The 20103-nt window shown below is 44.0% G+C and overlaps 1 protein-coding gene across 2 annotated transcripts in view; it reads left to right on the top strand.

Annotated features, from left to right (window-relative positions):
• PRPF8 (pre-mRNA processing factor 8) overlaps window positions 1-20103 on the top strand; it is a 29368-nt gene that overhangs the window by 1496 nt on the left and 7769 nt on the right. Inside the window, exons 4-32 of one of the 2 annotated variants that reach the window (XM_038548476.1) lie at window positions 867-1031; window positions 1125-1343; window positions 1459-1671; window positions 1798-1923; window positions 2012-2117; window positions 3345-3535; window positions 3666-3785; window positions 3877-4066; window positions 4221-4340; window positions 4451-4585; window positions 5115-5244; window positions 5985-6181; window positions 6309-6515; window positions 6635-6798; window positions 6951-7077; window positions 7197-7389; window positions 7653-7840; window positions 7997-8235; window positions 8462-8608; window positions 8812-9022; window positions 9236-9352; window positions 17233-17480; window positions 17722-17901; window positions 18110-18245; window positions 18359-18528; window positions 18669-18798; window positions 18920-19066; window positions 19263-19423; window positions 19732-19923. In XM_038548476.1, the coding sequence (XP_038404404.1) occupies window positions 867-1031; window positions 1125-1343; window positions 1459-1671; window positions 1798-1923; window positions 2012-2117; window positions 3345-3535; window positions 3666-3785; window positions 3877-4066; window positions 4221-4340; window positions 4451-4585; window positions 5115-5244; window positions 5985-6181; window positions 6309-6515; window positions 6635-6798; window positions 6951-7077; window positions 7197-7389; window positions 7653-7840; window positions 7997-8235; window positions 8462-8608; window positions 8812-9022; window positions 9236-9352; window positions 17233-17480; window positions 17722-17901; window positions 18110-18245; window positions 18359-18528; window positions 18669-18798; window positions 18920-19066; window positions 19263-19423; window positions 19732-19923 (4869 nt within the window). The remainder of the gene's footprint in view (window positions 1-866; window positions 1032-1124; window positions 1344-1458; window positions 1672-1797; window positions 1924-2011; window positions 2118-3344; window positions 3536-3665; window positions 3786-3876; window positions 4067-4220; window positions 4341-4450; window positions 4586-5114; window positions 5245-5984; window positions 6182-6308; window positions 6516-6634; window positions 6799-6950; window positions 7078-7196; window positions 7390-7652; window positions 7841-7996; window positions 8236-8461; window positions 8609-8811; window positions 9023-9235; window positions 9353-17232; window positions 17481-17721; window positions 17902-18109; window positions 18246-18358; window positions 18529-18668; window positions 18799-18919; window positions 19067-19262; window positions 19424-19731; window positions 19924-20103) is intronic. The other variant, XM_038548477.1, reaches the window with a different exon arrangement.

Genomic DNA, 20103 nt, shown 5'->3' with positions numbered 1-20103 from the left:
CTGTTGGAGCTATAAGATGCCCGTCTTTGAATGGGTTGAAACCCATAATAGGACACTACATTCTTGTTGCCTTTAACTTAGCAGTGACTAGTCCTGAGGTTCAGGATATTTAATTCGTGAGGCTTCTATGCTCTTTTCTGTGGCCCCAAGCTGAGTGAATACATGTATAAGTGCCTTAGTAAATCTCTTTTCCATTTGGACAGGAAAACGTTAGCCACTTAATAAACTGTTGTAATATTGTCGTTAAGAAGAAAAACAAAGGGACACCTGAGTGGCTCAGTTGGGCGTCTGCCTTCGGCTCAGGTCATGATTCCGGGGTCCTGGGATGGAACCCCACATTGGGCTTCCGGCTCAGCGGGGGGCCTGCTTGTGCTGTCTCTCATGTTCTATCTCAAATAAATCTTTAAAAAAGGAGCCATAGATGTTTGTTTATAAAAAATATTATTTTGAAAGCTGTGGTAGGTGCTAGGGATATAGCAATGAATAGGCAGTAATGGCCTTTCTGGATCTTACAGTCTAGTGGCCTGACAGATGTGGGAAAGATGGGTATAATGATGAGTATTTTATGATGAATATTTCATTATTACTTATAGGAAGATAGTATAGAATGTGTAATAGCTCAAAAGCTGTCTTTAGAGGGACAGTTGTTGATACAGAGGGACAGAAACCCAATATTGGAACTGTGCAGTTTAAGAGGAAGACTGGCACAATTGCAGAGGGAGAGACAGGATTCCTGTATGCTAAGTTTGGACTGTAAGGCAGACTTTTCTGTGGAATGTGGTACTATGACACCATGTGGCTTCTCTGCATGGCACAGGTAACAACAGCTTTGTCATTTATAATCTTCTCTCTCCCTAATGTTGCAGTGCCCTGAAATACATGCCCCATGCAGTCCTCAAACTGCTGGAGAACATGCCTATGCCTTGGGAGCAGATTCGGGATGTACCTGTGCTGTACCACATCACTGGAGCCATTTCTTTTGTCAATGAGATTCCCTGGGTCATTGAGCCTGTCTACATCTCCCAGTGGGGGTGAGAAGGGCTAGAATATGGTTGTTGTTGATGGTGGGGGTGCTGGTTGGGGGCAGCGGGTAGAAACCATAGTGTGAAATTGCTGGCTTTTAGGTCAATGTGGATTATGATGCGTCGAGAAAAAAGAGACAGAAGGCATTTCAAGAGGATGCGTTTCCCCCCTTTTGATGATGAGGAGCCACCTTTGGACTATGCTGACAATATCTTGGATGTTGAACCACTGGAGGCCATTCAGCTAGAGCTGGACCCTGAAGAGGATGCTCCTGTGTTGGACTGGTTTTATGACCACCAGCCATTGAGGGATAGTCGGAAGTGAGTGATGGTTGGAGTTATCACTCCTGTGAAAGTTTTGGAAGGCCAGGAGTCCTGGGTGAGCAATAGACAGAATGGCTTGGCTACCTGACATAGGCCTGTCTTTTTTCCCTAGGTACGTGAATGGTTCCACTTACCAGCGCTGGCAGTTCACACTGCCCATGATGTCCACTCTATACCGCTTGGCCAATCAGCTCCTGACAGACTTGGTAGATGATAACTACTTCTATCTCTTTGATCTGAAAGCCTTCTTCACGTCCAAGGCACTCAATATGGCCATTCCTGGAGGCCCCAAATTTGAACCTCTTGTTCGAGACATCAACCTCCAGTAAGTTGGAGATACTAGGGATTATAGGCACCTCGGATTGAGTAAAATCTAATCTTGATCCTTGAGATGCCATTGTAGTTTCCAAACTCCCCAACTAGTCTGCTCATCCTTGATAATGTACCCTAGGGATGAAGACTGGAATGAATTCAACGATATTAACAAGATCATCATCCGGCAGCCTATCCGCACTGAATACAAGATTGCTTTTCCCTATCTGTACAACAACCTTCCACACCATGTCCACCTTACCTGGTGAGAGCTAGAGCAAAGGGGGAGAGGGGGGAGAGGATATTGGGCCAGGGCAGGAGAACCTGAGTTTATTACTCTTCCTTTATTTTAGGTACCACACTCCTAATGTTGTGTTCATCAAAACTGAGGATCCTGATCTCCCAGCTTTCTACTTTGATCCTTTGATCAACCCAATTTCTCACAGGCACTCTGTCAAGGTAAGACCTTAGTTCTTTTTTCTTTTTTTTTAAGATTTTATTTATTCATGAGAGAGAGAGAGAGAGAGAGAGAGAGAGGCAGAAACACAGGCAGAGGGAGAAGCAGGCTTCATGCAGGGAGCCTGATATGGGACTCCATCCCAGGTCTCCAGGTTCAGGCCCTGGGCTGAAGACGGCGCTAAACCACTGAGTCACCCGGGCTACCAAGATCTTAGTTCTTTGAAGAGAAATTTGCTGACTGTAGCTGAAGTGTTACTAAATAAAAATTGAACTACCTATTTAGTGTTCCCTTTGAGCTTTGATATGTCAGTAAAGTGCTTGGTTTAAACTAAGTTATTTGTATAATCTGGGTTTTTGTGATTGGGACTTTCCATATAGTAATTTCAGGGCTGTTTGCATTATGAATTTTTTCCAATCCTTTTATTAGATATATTTATTAGTTCACATACCGTACAACTCACCCATTTAAAGTTTATAATTCAGTGGTATTTAGTTTATTCACAGAGTAGTTTAGCTATATCCACAGACAATTTTCCAACCTTTTCATCATCCCAGAAATTCCCATACCATTAGCAGTCGCTGTTTCCCTCCCCTAGTCAACTCCTAGTCTTTCTGTAGATTTGCCTCTTCTGGAGGTTTCATATAAATGGGATCTTTCAGTATGTGGTCTTTTGTGATTGGCCTTTTTTTTTTTTTTATTTATTTATTTTTTTTTTTTTTGGCCTTTTTTTTTTTTTTAAGAGTTTATTTATTTATTCATGAGAGACAGAAAGGCAGAGACATGGGCAGAGATCTAGGCAGGCTCCCCACGGGAACCTGATATAGGACTCGATCCCAGCACTCTGGGATCACGCCCAGAGCCAAAAGCAGACACATCCCTCTGATTGGTTTGAAATAATGTTTTTGATGTTTACCCATGTTCTATAGTGTTCTTAACAGACCTCCCTACTCTAGCTTAGTTTTTGTGTTTACTTAACATATTGGGGCTCCTTTGGGAGGCCTTTGGTGGTGAGCCCGTTAGGGTGTGATGCTTGCTTTCTGCTTGGCCCTAGCTTGTTCTCTACTCCCTTGGCCCTTTTTGCCCTGGCCCTTTAGGGCTTCTCTTGTCTGGCAGCCCAGTTTCCATGGTAGATGGCACCACTGTGCTCAGCCCCAGATAATTTCCCTCTCATCCCAGTTCTCTGTTCAGTTCAGTGGGAGCTGAACCCTTGGGGGTTGTTCTTTCAGAGCCAGGAACCATTACCTGATGATGACGAGGAGTTTGAACTCCCAGAGTTTGTGGAGCCCTTCCTGAAGGACACACCCCTTTACACAGACAATACAGCCAATGGCATTGCCCTGCTCTGGGCCCCAAGGCCCTTCAACCTACGCTCTGGTCGTACCCGCCGGGCCCTGGACATCCCCCTTGTCAAGAACTGGTAAGACTAATACCTGGGGAGATGATAGTAGATGTATAGGAGAAAAGAATTCCAACTGGGTTGACATTCAGTCTTTACCAGAGGGATTAGAAGGAGAAATGGGCTAGCTCTGGTTGGCTAATTTTCTCAGGTATCGGGAGCATTGTCCTGCTGGGCAACCTGTGAAAGTGAGGGTCTCCTACCAGAAACTTCTTAAGTACTATGTGCTGAATGCCCTGAAGCACCGGCCCCCTAAAGCCCAAAAGAAGAGGTAAGGTGCCTGAGGGTCATTGCTCAGACTTCTTTTGTTCCAAATTTAACCAAGAAGCTAATTCTTACTTTTCCACTTATTCCCACCCCAGGTACCTGTTTCGTTCCTTCAAAGCTACCAAATTCTTTCAGTCCACAAAGCTGGACTGGGTAGAGGTGGGGCTTCAGGTTTGCCGCCAGGGCTACAACATGCTCAACCTTCTTATTCACCGAAAAAACCTCAACTATCTGCATCTGGATTATAACTTCAATCTTAAGCCTGTCAAGACCCTCACTACCAAGGTGTCTGCATTGTACTTTAAGGGTCTTCTGGGCTTGAGGGATGGACTGGTTTTGCTCTGTCCTCTGAGGAAGGCATACATCCAGTTGGGACCATTACTGATCAATGTTTGTTTGTTTGTTTGTTTGTTTTTTCTATTCTTGGCACCTTCTCCAGGAAAGAAAGAAATCTCGTTTTGGAAATGCTTTCCATCTGTGTCGAGAAGTTCTGCGTTTAACCAAGTTGGTGGTGGACAGTCATGTGCAGTATCGCTTGGGCAATGTGGATGCCTTCCAGGTGAGGCCAAGTATCCCTGATCCCTGCCCTAGGTAGGGAAGCTGAATGAAGCCTAAGCTGATCATGGAGCTGGCTCTAGCTTAAAGCCTGATGGAGTCATTGTGTTGCAGCTGGCAGATGGGTTGCAGTATATCTTTGCCCATGTGGGGCAACTGACGGGCATGTACCGGTACAAATACAAGCTGATGCGGCAGATTCGCATGTGCAAGGACCTGAAGCATCTCATCTATTACCGCTTCAATACGGTTGGACCCTGCCCTCATACTCTCACTTTCTTCATCCAGTTTGTTCATTTGTTCATTCTTTCATTCATTCATTCATTCATTCATTCATTCATTCATTCATTCATTGTGTTTGGAAGGCAGAGGGAGAGAAAAAGAATCTTAACTAGGTCCACACTGAGTGTGAGGCCTGATATGGGGCTCAATCTCATGACCCCGAGTCTCAGATCCATTTTAATTTTTATGTCTAGTCAGCGTTCCTTCCGGGGACCAATTTAGAGAAAGGTTCTGAGCGTTTCATTACTTGCCCTCACCTTATTAATTGTAACACTTTCCATTGAAGCCTGCCTTTAAATAGAGAATCCCAGTTACTGGTTTCTGTGTTAGAATTTCTCATTTATTCCATTTTTGATGTTGAGGTCCCAGAGTTTTGCCTCTTTGCCCCTCTGTTGCCTGAGATGTGTTCCTCTTGACCCCATCTGTGTGTGCAGTTTTTTCTTGCTCTCTAAATCAATTGCTAACCTAAGTTCTTTATTACTGCTTGGGACCACAGGGCCCTGTAGGAAAGGGCCCTGGCTGTGGCTTCTGGGCTGCTGGCTGGCGAGTCTGGCTGTTTTTCATGCGTGGCATCACCCCTTTGCTGGAGCGGTGGCTGGGCAACCTCCTGGCCCGACAGTTTGAAGGTGAGTGGTTTTCTCTGTGTCCAGTTTGTTTTATCACTTCACAGGTAGATCTTACGTTCCCATTCTATCCCTTCCTGCTGGATTGCCTGTAGGTCCCATTCTCTAGTGATTCTGACCTACTGTTGTGTTTCTTGGTTTCTCTTTGGGGCCTTGAAGCTATCTTGCATTTGAAGGATGGAAATTTCTCAGAAGCGTAGTTGTGAATGTCTGAAATAGTTTGTCATTTTTGCATGTGCTAGGCATATGGACACTTTTTTTTTAATTTTTAAGACTTCATTAATTTATTCATGAGAGACAGAGAGAGGCAGAGACACAGGCAGAGGGAGAAGCAGGCTCCGTGTAGGGAGCCTGATGTGGGACTCGATCCTGGGTCTCCAGGATCACACCCTGGGCTGAAGGCAGGTGCTAAACCGCTGAGCCACCCAGGGATCCCCTGGACACTATTTATGCTTGTTGATTTCAGTGTAACCATGATTAATAGGAAGCATGGTAGTAGAGGCTTACTGAAAGCCATGAATCTTGCTTTTAATCAGTTTCATTTTGGGCAGCCCCAGTGGCGCAGCGGCTTAGCGTCGCCTGCAGCCCGGGGTGTGATCCTGGAGACCCGGGATCGAGTCCCACGTCAGGCTCCCTGCGTGGAGCCTGCTTCTCTCTCTGCCTGTGTCTCTGCCTTTCTCTCTTTCTCTGTCTCTCTGAATAAATAAATTTTAAAAACTCTTATAAAAAAATTTCATTTCTAGGCCGACACTCCAAGGGGGTGGCAAAGACTGTAACAAAGCAGCGAGTGGAATCGCATTTTGACCTGGAGCTTCGGGCAGCTGTGATGCATGACATTCTGGACATGATGCCTGAGGGAATCAAACAGAACAAGGCCCGGACGATCCTGCAGCACCTCAGTGAAGCCTGGCGCTGCTGGAAGGCCAATATTCCCTGGAAGGTAGGTGTTGCCCCACTCCAAGAAGGCATGGACATCATCTCTCTGGGGTTAGGATTATCACTCCTGGACTCCCTTTGGGAGCTGTGTGACTGCTATCACATTCTCATTGTGCCTTTTGTACTTGCAGGTACCTGGGCTGCCAACACCCATAGAGAATATGATCCTTCGATATGTGAAGGCCAAGGCTGATTGGTGGACCAACACTGCCCACTATAACCGAGAACGAATCCGCCGTGGAGCCACTGTGGACAAGACTGTTTGCAAAAAGAACCTGGGGCGCCTCACTCGGCTCTATCTCAAGGCAGAACAGGAGCGACAGCACAACTACCTGAAGGTCGTGCAGCTTAGGCTGGGCTAGGCATGGGGAGTGGGCAGAGGGAAGATTGCAGAGTTGGACTATGTCTTATTCTGTAGGGATTAGGCTACAGTGGTTGATTATCATGTCTTTTGCAGGATGGGCCATACATCACAGCAGAGGAAGCGGTGGCAGTGTATACCACCACTGTGCATTGGTTGGAGAGCCGGAGGTTTTCACCCATCCCATTTCCCCCACTCTCCTACAAGCATGACACCAAATTGCTCATCTTGGCCTTGGAGCGGCTCAAGGAAGCTTACAGGTGAGGAGTACAGTAGGAGGATTCCCTTGGGAAGGTGAAAGTAGGAAGACAGCATCACAGTTAGTGTCCAAAGGAAGAAGGTTTAGCCTTAGGCCTTTCTGGGTTTGGCTTCCTCTTGGTTTTCCCATTCATCTTTCCTGTTTCTTTGTCAGTGTGAAGTCTCGGTTAAACCAGTCTCAGAGGGAAGAGCTAGGTCTGATCGAGCAAGCCTATGACAATCCCCATGAGGCACTGTCACGCATCAAGCGTCACCTCCTCACACAGAGAGCCTTTAAAGAAGTGAGTAAAATGCTCCCCCCTCCCCCTAGTTTTCTGTTGGCTGTGCTATTCACGTATGGCACCAGGTAGCAGGTTGCTTCAGGTATTGGTGGATCTGAGTAAGTTTCCCTGTCCCACAGGTGGGCATTGAGTTCATGGATCTTTATAGCCACCTGGTGCCAGTATATGATGTAGAGCCACTGGAGAAGATCACTGATGCCTACCTGGACCAGTACCTTTGGTATGAAGCTGACAAGCGCCGCCTTTTCCCACCCTGGATCAAGCCTGCCGACACAGAACCACCTCCTCTGCTTGTTTACAAGTGGTGCCAAGGTAAAGTTTTTCTTGCTTTGCCCTTTGGAACTGAGGTGAATTGGGTTGATTTAATTCTACATCGAAATTCTCATCCAGGTAGTATAATTAGCTTACTCTTGTTGCATAGTGCCAAGGAAATAATGTTGATGTTAAACTGAGCAAAGCTGACACTCCTAGCAGTCCTGATGAATGAGTGGAATATTAGTGGGATGAGGTTGTGGACTGCAGGTACTAGCCTTGGAAGGGAATTTCTAACCTGGAGATCTCTCTTGCCTACTCAGGCATCAATAATCTGCAAGATGTGTGGGAGACAAGTGAGGGCGAGTGCAATGTCATGCTGGAATCACGCTTTGAGAAGATGTATGAAAAGATTGACTTGACCCTGCTTAATAGGCTGCTGCGACTCATTGTAGACCACAACATAGCTGACTACATGACAGCCAAGAACAATGTCGTCATCAACTATAAGGTGTGTCTTGGAGGCAAGGTATCAAGGAATTGGAGGGGCTGTGTCTGGGTGAGGAAGGATTTGCCGAAAGGAAGACCAAACAGGATGGGCCCCAGAGAGGCCTGGGACATGGCTATGAGTTAAGAATTATTCAGAGTTCTCAATTTTTCATTCTAGGACATGAACCATACAAATTCCTACGGGATCATTAGAGGCCTGCAATTTGCCTCATTCATTGTGCAGTACTATGGTTTGGTGATGGATTTGCTGGTGTTGGGACTGCACCGGGCCAGTGAGATGGCTGGGCCCCCTCAGATGCCAAATGACTTTCTCAGTTTCCAGGACATAGCCACTGAGGCTGCCCACCCCATCCGTCTCTTCTGCAGATACATCGATCGCATCCATATTTTTTTCAGGTGAGGGCTTGCCTGGATTCTTATCCTGGCAGGGCGTTGAGGCATGTCCCCAGCCTCTGGACTCAGCTATCGTACGTTAGTTGACTTGTTGCTGGCTTGGGCTCTAAAACCGAAAGAAGGTCCTAGGAGTAGGGTGGGAGTTGGAGGTGGGCTTTATCTATGGAGTTGTAGGTCTTGTGAGTTCCCAGTTTATTTGGATCTCAGCAATGCATCTTGCTTGGTGTAGGTTCACAGCAGATGAGGCTCGGGACTTGATCCAGCGTTACCTGACAGAGCATCCTGACCCGAACAATGAAAATATCGTTGGCTATAATAACAAGAAGTGCTGGCCCCGAGATGCGCGCATGCGCCTCATGAAACATGATGTCAACTTGTGAGTCTTAAATGGGGGCTGTAGGAAGCTGTGGGAGCTGGAAGGTTACCAGCCTGAGGGACGCAGAGCATAGAGGGGATTTATGAAGTTGTGTCCTGGGCGGGAGGAGCATACTCTCCTAGGGTATTGTGAGTCTGGCAGTCTGAGGGAAGTTCCCTTCAAGTCCCGGGAGACTGAAGTGACCATATGTTCTCTGTGAGCAGGGGTCGGGCAGTGTTCTGGGACATCAAGAACCGTCTGCCACGGTCAGTGACTACAGTTCAGTGGGAGAACAGTTTCGTGTCTGTGTACAGTAAGGATAACCCCAACCTGCTGTTCAACATGTGTGGCTTTGAGTGCCGCATCCTACCTAAATGCCGCACCAGCTATGAGGAATTCACCCACAAGGATGGGGTGTGGAACCTGCAGAATGAGGTACAGTCTGGGAAGGGGGCTAGGAGCAGCAGTATCATCCCTGTTCCTCTGGGGTACATGGGGGTGAGGACACCATCATAACTTTTCATTATCAGTTAATTTGAGCCTTATTGAATAGGTAGAGTTTAGTTTGGGGTGGGGGGGGGTGTCAGAGTTGGTCCTTGCTTCTGTGGCAGTATCAGACATAAATTTCACCTTGACCATGTGGTTTAGGTTACTAAAGAGCGGACAGCTCAGTGTTTCCTGCGTGTGGATGATGAGTCAATGCAGCGCTTCCACAACCGTGTGCGTCAAATTCTGATGGCCTCTGGCTCTACTACCTTCACCAAGGTATATAAGGCAGTCAACCCCAACCTCCCTCATGTCTTCTATCTCCTATGCCTTTCAGCTCTTCTCTTGATTTGCTCTTGTTTTTTCCCAGGCTTGCTCAGTGTACTAGTTTCCATACCTTATGGTATAGAAGCTTATAACGTCAAAACAGTTCAGGTACTTTCTGAGAATACTCTGTAGGGAATGTGCAGTGTAGTTCTATGTAATTGTGGTGATTCTAAGGTAAGAATAGAAGTTGAATTTTTAACCTGAACAAAAGTTTTCAGTTTTTGCATTTTCCCAGAGTTTATTATTTATTTATATAGCTCATCTTTGACCAATAACACTGTGCATATTAAAAAGCAAGTATGACTAGCTATCTCAGTGATTATTTTTCCCTTCAGTTACTTCCAAAGGCCCAGCTGAAGGCAACTGGAATTGAGAAAGAATAATCTGGGGATTTGTTAACTGTATACTTAAGTGTCTGCAAGGTTTAAAAAGTCACCTTACTCTTCCTGCTGTCTTTCCATGCTTCCATAGTGGTGCATATAATGTCTTGGCTGACGCTTTCAAGTGTCTCAGTAATGCAAAAAGAGAAGGAAATGCCAGGTTCTTATTAGGCTGTGCCCCAAACAATGCTTGTGTTAAGGATACATTTTCTTTTTTTTTTTTTTTTTTTTAAGTTTTATGTTTTTAAGTAATCTCTACACCCAACATGCGGCTCAAACTTACAACCGCAAAATCAAGAATCACATGCTTTTCTGACGAGCCTTCCAGGTGCCCATTATCTTAGTATTTCTTACTTAAAATTTCTCACTTCCCGGGGGTGGAGAATGGTACAAGAGAAAAGTTTATCTTTTGGGGTTGGTTTATTCCCTCTAAGGATCAAATAAGAATTATATAATTCATTCATCCTATTGGTGTTTGTTGGTAAACTACTGTGTTCAAGGCTGTGCACATACTACGTGTAAGATAGAGTCTCTGCCTTTGTTGAGCTGGCCTAACCTAGGTGAAGAGACGGATCCATGGACAAGAACTAGGATGTAGTGTTCATAGAGGCTGTGGTATTTGGGAATCTATGAGGAGACTCAGGTTAATGACCCTAGCCCAGTCTGGGAGAGGGTGATGAAAGGCTTCCTGAAAAAAGTGAGGTGATGAGGCAGGTGAAGGCATTTCTTCAGCCCTGGAGAGGTAACTAGCATGATACAAAATTCACGGTTTTATTAGAGTACAGTTGTGGAGTTGGAACTGATAAGAGATGGAGATTGGATAGATGAGCTAGAGCCAGACAATGGAGGCCATTGCATGCCTTGTTAACAGTCCTGTGAGGGTGTTAGGTGTGCAAGTGACTTTTCCAGATTTCTTTTTTTTTTTTTAATTTAAAAAAAAATTTTTTTTTATTTATTTATGATAGTCACAGAGAGAGAGAGAGAGAGGCAGAGACACAGGCAGAGGGAGAAGCAGGCTCCATGCACTGGGAGCCCGATGTGGGATTCGATCCCGGGTCTCCAGGATCGCGCCCTGGGCCAAAGGCAGGCGCCAAACCGCTGTGCCACCCAGGGATCCCGACTTTTCCAGATTTCTGTTATATGATTCACTCTTGCAGCTGTGGAGAGGATGGATTTAGAGGAATCGGGTGGGAGATCAGGTTTGGGGACTTTTTTTTTTTTTTTTTTTTAAGATTTTCTTCATTTATTCATGAGAGACAGAGAGGCAGAGACATAGGCATCCCAGGTTTGGGGACTTCTGAAGTCCCAATGACAGTGGTGGGAGCAGTGAGACAGGAGCAGATTTGATAAGTAGTTAGGTAAAATCAGCAAAGCCTCATTTTGGTGGGAAAGGGAAAGAACAGTTTCTGGCGTGGCTGACTAGCTGGGTATTGGCACTACCAACTGGAAGAGTACAGGAGGAAGAGCAGGTTTAGGAGAGAAGGTAAATGGATTTAGTGTAGGATGTAACAAGGTTAAGGTTCCTGAGAACATCCAGATGGAGGTGTTTGGCAGGCATTTATTATATCCTATTTTTTTTTATTCCATGATAAATATGGGGGGGGGTGTATGTGTGTGTGTCCCCTTAGTAATGTTTCTTAAATTCGTGGTCTCTTAGATTTGCTGAAAAATACTTCGAGCTTGAAGCTTTTGAGGGAGAAATGAAATGAGAAAGTGAGAGCAGTCAGGGGTAACTTCGAGGCTCCTATAGGATGATCAAGTGGAGCTTGGCGTCTGAAGCTTGGAGAAGATACCTGGTTTGAAGATGTAGGTGTAGCAGTCTGTCAGCGTGGAGGTGGTTTAAAGCTCCAGAGTGAAAAAAAAAAAAAAAAAAAAAGCTCCAGAGTGAGCAAGATTACCCAGGTCAAGTGTAAGGAATGAGAAGAGCAGAGGGATGAATTTGGAACCATACGAAACAGCAGCATGGCCAGGCTGGGAGAGTGCCGGGTTCTCAAAGCCAAGGACGTCAGGAATTGGGGTGGGCATTTAACAGTGTCAGTTGCCTAAGAGTGTTTTAGTTAGATAAGGCCTGAAAGGTATCCATTGGATTTGGCAGTCAGGACGTCATTAGTGACCTTAGCAAGAGCTGTTTCAGAAATAGTGGGGATAGAAGCCAGATTGCAGTGGGTGAGGCTTTATGGGAAGTGAGAGAGTGGAGACAGCAAGGACTGGCAACTTGCCAGAGCTGGAGTAAGAGGAAGGAGGAAATTAGATGCCACCTAGAGGGAGTTATAAGTCAAGGCAGTATTTTTAAATGGGATTGACTTGATGTTCCCATCATGATGGAGCCAGGAGCCGTTGAAGGTGCAGCAGACCTTTGTGGTAAGTGATGGAGCAATGTTCCCAGGAGTTGACTGTGGGGATACAGTAAAGGGCAAGCAGAGGGAACATCCTCTGGACCTAAAAGAAAAGAGGTCTGGATAGATGTGAATGTAAAGTTGAGTGGAAAATTATAAGTCTTGAATTTTTCAGCTTTGCTGAACTTGCACAGTGGTGAGGGTTTGGTATGATTGTTGAAGAAACTGTGTGCTCCAGGTGGATTTCAAGAAAATGAGGACAACTCTGAGTGTGATTTCTTTCCAGAAGCACTCAGCTGTTTAGTGACAGGATAGACACTGTGTACTTGAAAAGAATCTATATTCTGCTGTTGGGTAGAGTGTTTTATAAATGTCAGATTCAGTGGATTGAATGATTGTGTTGTTTGAGTCTTTCTATATCCTTAATGATTTTCTTGTCTACTTTTATTACTGAGTGAAGAGTCTTAGAAATTTCCAATTACACTTGTGGATTTATTTATTTCCTCTTTTGGGTCCATCTTTTTTGTTTTTTGGGGGGTTTTGTTTTTGGGAGGGGTTGTTCAGAGACACAGTTACTTTTTTAAAGATATCCAAGCTTTGGGATGTGTGGGTGGCTCAATCACTTAAGGGTCTGACTTCAGCTTAAGTCATGATCTCAGGGTTTAAGCTTTTAGCATAAAGCCACATGACATTTAAAAAAAAAATTATATATATTTTTGAGCATGGAAGAATTTCTGAAGTTCAGAAATCTGGAATCTTAAAATATTTAGCCACACAAAATTACCCACATCACAGTTAGGTTGTAATTATATAAAGGCAGGATGTTTTGTTGAACACAACTGAAACTTGGGCAAAATGCAGTTGGCTTGCAGATGGAAAACCAAGGATTTGTCCAAGATATAGCAGGCTTGGGGAAGGGGGTGCCATTTTGTTGATATCAAAATGCAAACTGACAAACGTTTCGTCCATGGAACAGTGAGCCTATATACACTAAGGGATGATTAAGGGAGAGCGCGCCAGTTAGAATGCTAGGTCATGTACCTGAAGAGATTACTAGAGTTAGAACTGTATTTTATAACTGGTATACACAAAGACGCTCTATACATATGACCAACTCTGATACCCCTGAAAGGAATATGTATTGTTTGTGTCTCTGGACATAATTACATGATTTTATTGAGTTTTCTGCATCAATAGGACCACCATCTTTTTTTGCCTTATATGCCTTGAAGCCCTGTAGTTAGGTATGTAATATATTTAGGATTATTGTTGTGGTTCCATGCCCATGGAACATGGAGCCCAATGCAAGGTTTGAACTCAGTGACTCTGAGATCAAGACCTGTGTCCTGACATCAAGAGTTGGATGCTTAACCAACTGAGCTACCCAGGTGCCCCATAGAATTATTTTATTTCCTTAATTGTTTCTCATCATTATGAAATCTACTTCTTTATTCATAATATTCTGTCTTGAAGTCTTTGATAGAACTATTAATATAGTTGGATTAAAAAATTTTTTTAAGATTTTATTTATTCATCAGAGAGACAGAGAGACAGAGACATAGGTAGAGGGAGAAGGGACTTGATTCTCAGACGCCAGGATCATGACCTGAGCCAAACGCAGACGCTTAACAACTCAGCTACCCAGGCGCCCCTGTAGTTGGGTTTAAATCTGCCATCATATTCTTCATTTCTCATTCTGCTTTTTTCTTCTGCTATATATTTTGGATTAAGGAGCTGGTGGGTTTTTTGTTTTTGTTTTTAAAGATTTTATTTATTCATGAGAGAGACAGAGAGGAAGATAGAGACATAGGCAGAGGGAGAAGAAGCAGGCTCCTTGAGGGGAGCCCAATGTGGGACTCAATCGTGGGACTCCAGGATCACGCCCTGAGCCAAAGGCAGGCACTCAACCGCTGAGCCACCCAGGCATCCCAGTGTTTTTGTTTTTTTAAGGTTTTATTTTTTAAAGTAATCTCTGCACCCAGCATAGGGTTTGAATTTACAACCCTGAGAGTTGCATGCTCCATCAACTGAGCCAGACAGGTACCATAGGTGGGTTTTTTGTTTTGTTTTGTTTGATTTAGTTTCACTTTTTGTTTAGTGTTTTGTTGTTTGGTTTGGTTCTCTGCACATCTCTAACTTAACCGCAGTCTATTGTGTGACCATTAGTTTACTACTAAAATTGCATTACATATAGTACAAGAACATTACATTATATTTTCATTTTTCCCCTCGTTCTTTATAGTTGTCGTATGTTTTAACTATATTATATTATAACAGTACTTTGTCACTAATTTTTCCTCTAGACAGTTTTATGTTTTATAGAAATTACAAAATGAGCAAAAGTATCTTTTACATTTTACTTATAAAATTTTTCTGGTATTCTCTGTTACTTTATGTAGATCCAGATTTCCATCTGGTATTGTTCTCGTTCTGCTTAAAGAATTTCCTTTAAATTTTCTTGTAGTGGGCAGCCCGGTGGCTCAGCAGTTTAGCGCCGCCTTCATCCCAGGGCATGATCCTGGAGTCAGGCTCCCTGCCTGGAGCCTGCTTCTCCCTCTGCCTATGTCTCTGTGCCTCTCTCTCTCTCTCTCTCTCTCTCCCTCTCCCTCTCCCTCTCCCTCCCTCCCTCCCTCCCTCCCTCCTTCTCTTTCTCTCTCTATCTCTCATAAATAAAATCTTTAAAAAAATTTTTTTTGTAGTAGATGTGTGCTGGCAGTGAATATACTCTGCTTTTGTCTGAAAAAGTGTTTAATTTGCCTTCATTTCCATTAATGTGAACTGTTACTTTCTTTGTAGTTTTACAATGTTACTATTTTTTTTATTTCCATCAATGTTTTTTTTTTTTTTTTTTTAATTTCAGATGCTATAATTTTTATCTCTAGAAAATTCCATCTGGGTGTTTCATATCTTCTTTTCTCTCCTTTATGTTCATATTTTTCTTTATATACTCAAGCATAATTTTAAGATTTTAAGGGGACACAGTGGCTCAGCAGTTGAGCGTCTGCCTTCAGCTCAGGGCGTGATCCCTGGGTCCAGTGTGAGTCCCACATTGGGCTCCCTGCCAAGGAGCCTGCTTCTCCCTCTCTGCCTATGTCTCTGCCTCTCTCTGTCTTTCCTGAATAAGTAAATAAATAACATCTTAAAAAAAATTTTTTTAGGTAGATGTTCTAAGGTCCTTGTTTACTAATTGTGTTATTGCTAGGTCTGTTTCTTTTGACTGAATTTTCTTCTGGTTATGGGTAATTCATTTTTATTTTTTTGCATGAATGGTAATTTTTTTACATGGTAGAAATTTTTTTCCATGGTTCATAGGTTTTGTTACGTCTTATTAAAGAGTATTGAGTTGTGTTACTGTGTGCAGTTCAGTAACTTGTAGTTTAGTTTGATCCTTTTTAAGGCTTGCTTTTAAGCATGGTTATGGCAAACTTATAGCACCCTTTGTTCTCAGGCTAAGGTATCTCCACTGCGAGGTTGGTAACTTTTCGGGGGACTCTACCCAATTCCCAAGTATTACAAGGTCTCTGCTCTGGCAGGTGTGAACACAAACTTGCCAGCCTTATGTGACCTGTGGCACTAGTTCAGCTTTCTGATCTGTGGGTGTTCCTATATGCAGATTGGTACTCAGCCAAAAGCTTGAGGGAATCCCTTCATGGATCTCCAGAAATTTCTTTCTGAAACCTTGCTTCTCCTTGGTATTTCTACCCCACAAATTGTAGCTGCCCTGGCCTCCTGAATTCAAATCTCTGTCTCTTCAGTTCAGTGAGACTGTTGGGCTCTGTTTCCATTACCCCTCCATGTGTATGGTACGGCTGGGAAACGGCTAGTAGGCAGGAAGCTGAAGCAGTTGTGAAACTCACCTCATTTGTTTCCTTTTTCTCAAGGGTCATGGACTGTGTTGCCTGTTTGTCAGTTGTCTGAAGATACTAACGTATTTTGTTTAGTTTTGTAGTTCACACTATATATATATATATATATATATATATATATATAGTTCCCACTATAAATAGTGGGAAGGCAATTCCTGTGCCCCTGTTTTCATTCCCTCTATTAATTAATATTTTTTTCATTTTTCTTTCTTTGCCCACCCCAGATTATTTACTGTATTTGCTCTGATTATAACTGTTTATATTGCCTCAATTGATTTTTTGAGGTGAAATTCATGCTTTTAAAATGTACAATTCAGTGGTTTTCAGTGTATTCATAAAATTATGCGACTATTGCCACTAATTCTAGAACATCTTCATCACCTCAAAAAGAAACCCTATACCCATTAACAGTCATACACACACACACACACACACACACACACACACACACCCCATTGCTCCCCTCACATCTAGCTCCTGGCAGCCACGAGTACTTTCCATCTATGAATTTCCCTATTCTGGACATTTCGTATAAATGGAATCATGCAATATGTGACATTCTGGGCTGGTTTCTTTTTTCTTTTCTTTCTTTTTTTAATTTTTTTTATTATTTATTTATTTATTTTTATTTTAGAGACTAGAGGTTTGTTTTTTTTTTTTTAAGATTTTATTTATTTATTCATGAGAGACACAGAGAGACAGAGAGGCAGAGACACAGGCAGAGGGAGAAGCAGGCTCCATGCATGGAGCCCGACATGGGACTCGATCCCGGGACTCCAGGATTACGCCCTGGGCCGAAGGCAGCACTAAACCGCTGAGCCACCCAGGGATCCCTCTTTCTTTTTTTTTTAAAATATTTATTTATTTTTGAGAGAGAGAGAGAGAGAGAAAACGTACAAGTAAGGGGAGGGGCAGTGGGAGGGGGAGAGAATCTTTAAGCAGACTCCCTTCTGAGCATGGATCCTGATACAGGGCTGGATCCCAGGACCATGAAGTCATGGCCTGAGCTGAAACCAAGAATCAGATGTTTAAGGGACTGTACCACCCACACACATCTATCTAGTTTCTTTCACCTAACATGTTTTCAAGATTCATCTGATTTATATACTTTCATGATGACATTGAGCTCAGTGGAACATCAAGTGTTCCTTGAGAACTATAGAGAATATAATTAACTGGATTAAGTAGTCCCTACTACCTCCCCCCTCCCATGGCTCACCTATAATATACTTTCTCCCCACTTTTTTCAGATTGTGAATAAGTGGAACACAGCTCTTATAGGCCTTATGACGTACTTTCGAGAGGCTGTGGTGAACACCCAGGAGCTCCTGGACTTGCTAGTGAAGTGTGAGAACAAGATCCAGACACGTATCAAGATTGGCCTCAACTCCAAGATGCCCAGTCGGTTCCCTCCCGTTGTGTTCTATACCCCTAAGGAATTGGGTGGACTTGGCATGCTCTCAATGGGACATGTGCTCATTCCCCAGTCTGACCTCAGGTAGGTTGACCTTGGTTGAAAATCTTGCTATGAGCACCTGGCTGGCTTAGTTGGAAGAGTATGTGACTCTTTATCTCAGGGTTGTGAGTTTGAGGCCCATGTAGAGATGACTTAAATAAACTTAAAAAAAAAAAAGAAAGAAAGAAAGAAAAAAATATCTTGCTAGACCTTGAGGGAAGGAGACGTTTCTTTATTTTTGGGTTTTATTTATTTTTTATAATCTTGATTGTCCCCCAAACAGGTGGTCCAAGCAGACAGATGTAGGTATCACACACTTTCGTTCAGGAATGAGCCATGAAGAAGACCAGCTGATTCCCAACTTGTACCGCTACATACAGCCATGGGAGAGCGAGTTCATTGATTCTCAGCGAGTGTGGGCTGAGTATGCACTGAAGAGACAAGAGGCCATTGCTCAGAACAGGTACACATCCAGGAAGGAATAACTGTCCTGTCAGGAGTATGGAGGGATGATCTTTCAGCCCTATGTGGAGGTCAGGAGCAGAGCTTACCATATTTTTATGGATATAGGACATAGGTTCTAACATCTGACCTGTTTATCCTTGGCCAGGGAGGAATGCTAAATAAACTGTGTGTGAATACATTTGACTTAAATCTTTTTTCTTTGACAGACGACTGACCTTAGAAGATCTAGAAGATTCATGGGATCGTGGCATTCCTCGAATCAACACCCTCTTCCAGAAGGACCGGCACACATTGGCTTATGATAAGGGCTGGCGTGTTCGAACTGACTTTAAGCAGTATCAGGTATGTGGAGGGCATAGAGAGATTTTCCCTGAATTAAAAGAATCCATGGCCATGCCAGGGATTGGGGGGCAGTAGGCACCCAGAAGCTTGATGGTTCCTGCCTTGCCATCTAGGTTTTGAAGCAGAACCCTTTCTGGTGGACACACCAGCGGCATGATGGGAAGCTCTGGAACCTGAACAACTACCGTACGGACATGATCCAGGCCCTGGGTGGTGTAGAAGGCATTCTAGAACACACACTCTTCAAGGGCACTTACTTCCCTACCTGGGAGGGGCTTTTCTGGTGAGGATTGTCTTCTCTTCTTACAGTAACCTGTCACAACCCTCTGAGCTCATCACTTGTGTGTTTTTTGTGTTCTCCTCTGGTGTTCACCATCTTTGGGAGATGGCAGGGCATCACTTCACTTAGCCTCTTCTTCATAGGGAAAAGGCCAGTGGTTTTGAGGAGTCTATGAAGTGGAAGAAGCTAACTAATGCTCAGCGATCAGGATTGAACCAGATTCCTAATCGTAGGTTCACCCTCTGGTGGTCCCCAACCATCAACCGGGCCAATGTGAGTGTGACTGCTAGACCTGGGAAGATGGGAAGCTAAAAACAAGTGTTTCTGCTTCTTTAATTATGCCCTGAGAACCAAAGTCCCTTGATCTCTGGTGTCCCTCTCTCTTTCCTATCAGGTGTATGTAGGCTTTCAGGTGCAGCTGGACCTGACAGGTATCTTCATGCATGGCAAGATTCCCACACTGAAGATCTCTCTTATCCAGATCTTCCGAGCTCACTTATGGCAGAAGATCCACGAGAGCATTGTGATGGACTTGTGTCAGGTGGGCCAGAATTGGGTGCGGAGGGGGCCACCAGAAGTCAGGTCAACTTCCTCTTGGGTATGGGAAATCCACCTTGGAAGCCCTGAGAATGCAACTTGCATTCTGGCGCCAGGTGCCACGTTATCTGAAACTCTACCAGCCCTCATTCCTAGTGGGCTTCCATAAGCAGTCATAACCTTTCTATCTTTGCTTCCAGGTGTTTGATCAGGAACTGGATGCACTAGAAATTGAGACAGTACAAAAGGAGACCATTCACCCTCGGAAGTCCTATAAGATGAATTCTTCCTGTGCAGATATCCTGCTCTTTGCCTCCTATAAGTGGAATGTCTCCCGGCCCTCGTTGCTGGCAGACTCCAAGTAAGTGTTTTATATTCGAGCCATAGGCATCCAGGGAGCTTGATTTTACTGGTCTTCTAGCAGTGCTACTTTAGGAATTATCCCTGCCTGCCTTTCTTGCTAACTTGGATCCATTCCCATCCCTTGATCCTGTCAACATATAAGGTCTGCTGATTCTCTCGGTGAGGGGCTTGCTGATCTGGAACAGGCAAAGGGACTGGGAATTTTGAGATTTAGATGTAGCGATTGAGAGTTGATGTGGTTCTGGGACATTGGTTGTATTGGTAGCTTCTTGGAAGCATGGATTCCTGACGTCTCTCCACCTTCAGGGATGTGATGGATAGTACCACTACTCAGAAGTATTGGATTGATATCCAGTTGCGCTGGGGGGACTATGATTCCCATGACATTGAACGCTATGCCCGGGCCAAGTTCTTGGACTACACCACAGACAACATGAGTATCTACCCTTCACCCACTGGTGTGCTCATTGCCATTGACCTGGCCTATAACCTGCACAGGTAATTTGGTGCTCAGAAGCATATATGTATTTTCTATTAGTTCAGTACTTCCTAAATTTTATTTTATGAGTAAACTATGGCCAATATACAGTTTAAACTCTGAGCTCAAGAGTTCCGTGCCCTTGAGTGCCAGCCAGGCATCTCAGTCGGCCCTATACTTTAATATACATGTGTTTTTTG

This window comes from Canis lupus, chromosome 9, assembly GCF_011100685.1.
Source record: "Canis lupus familiaris isolate Mischka breed German Shepherd chromosome 9, alternate assembly UU_Cfam_GSD_1.0, whole genome shotgun sequence".
Taxonomy (NCBI): Eukaryota; Metazoa; Chordata; class Mammalia; order Carnivora; family Canidae; genus Canis; species Canis lupus.
This window is presented reverse-complemented; position numbering and strand designations above follow the sequence as displayed.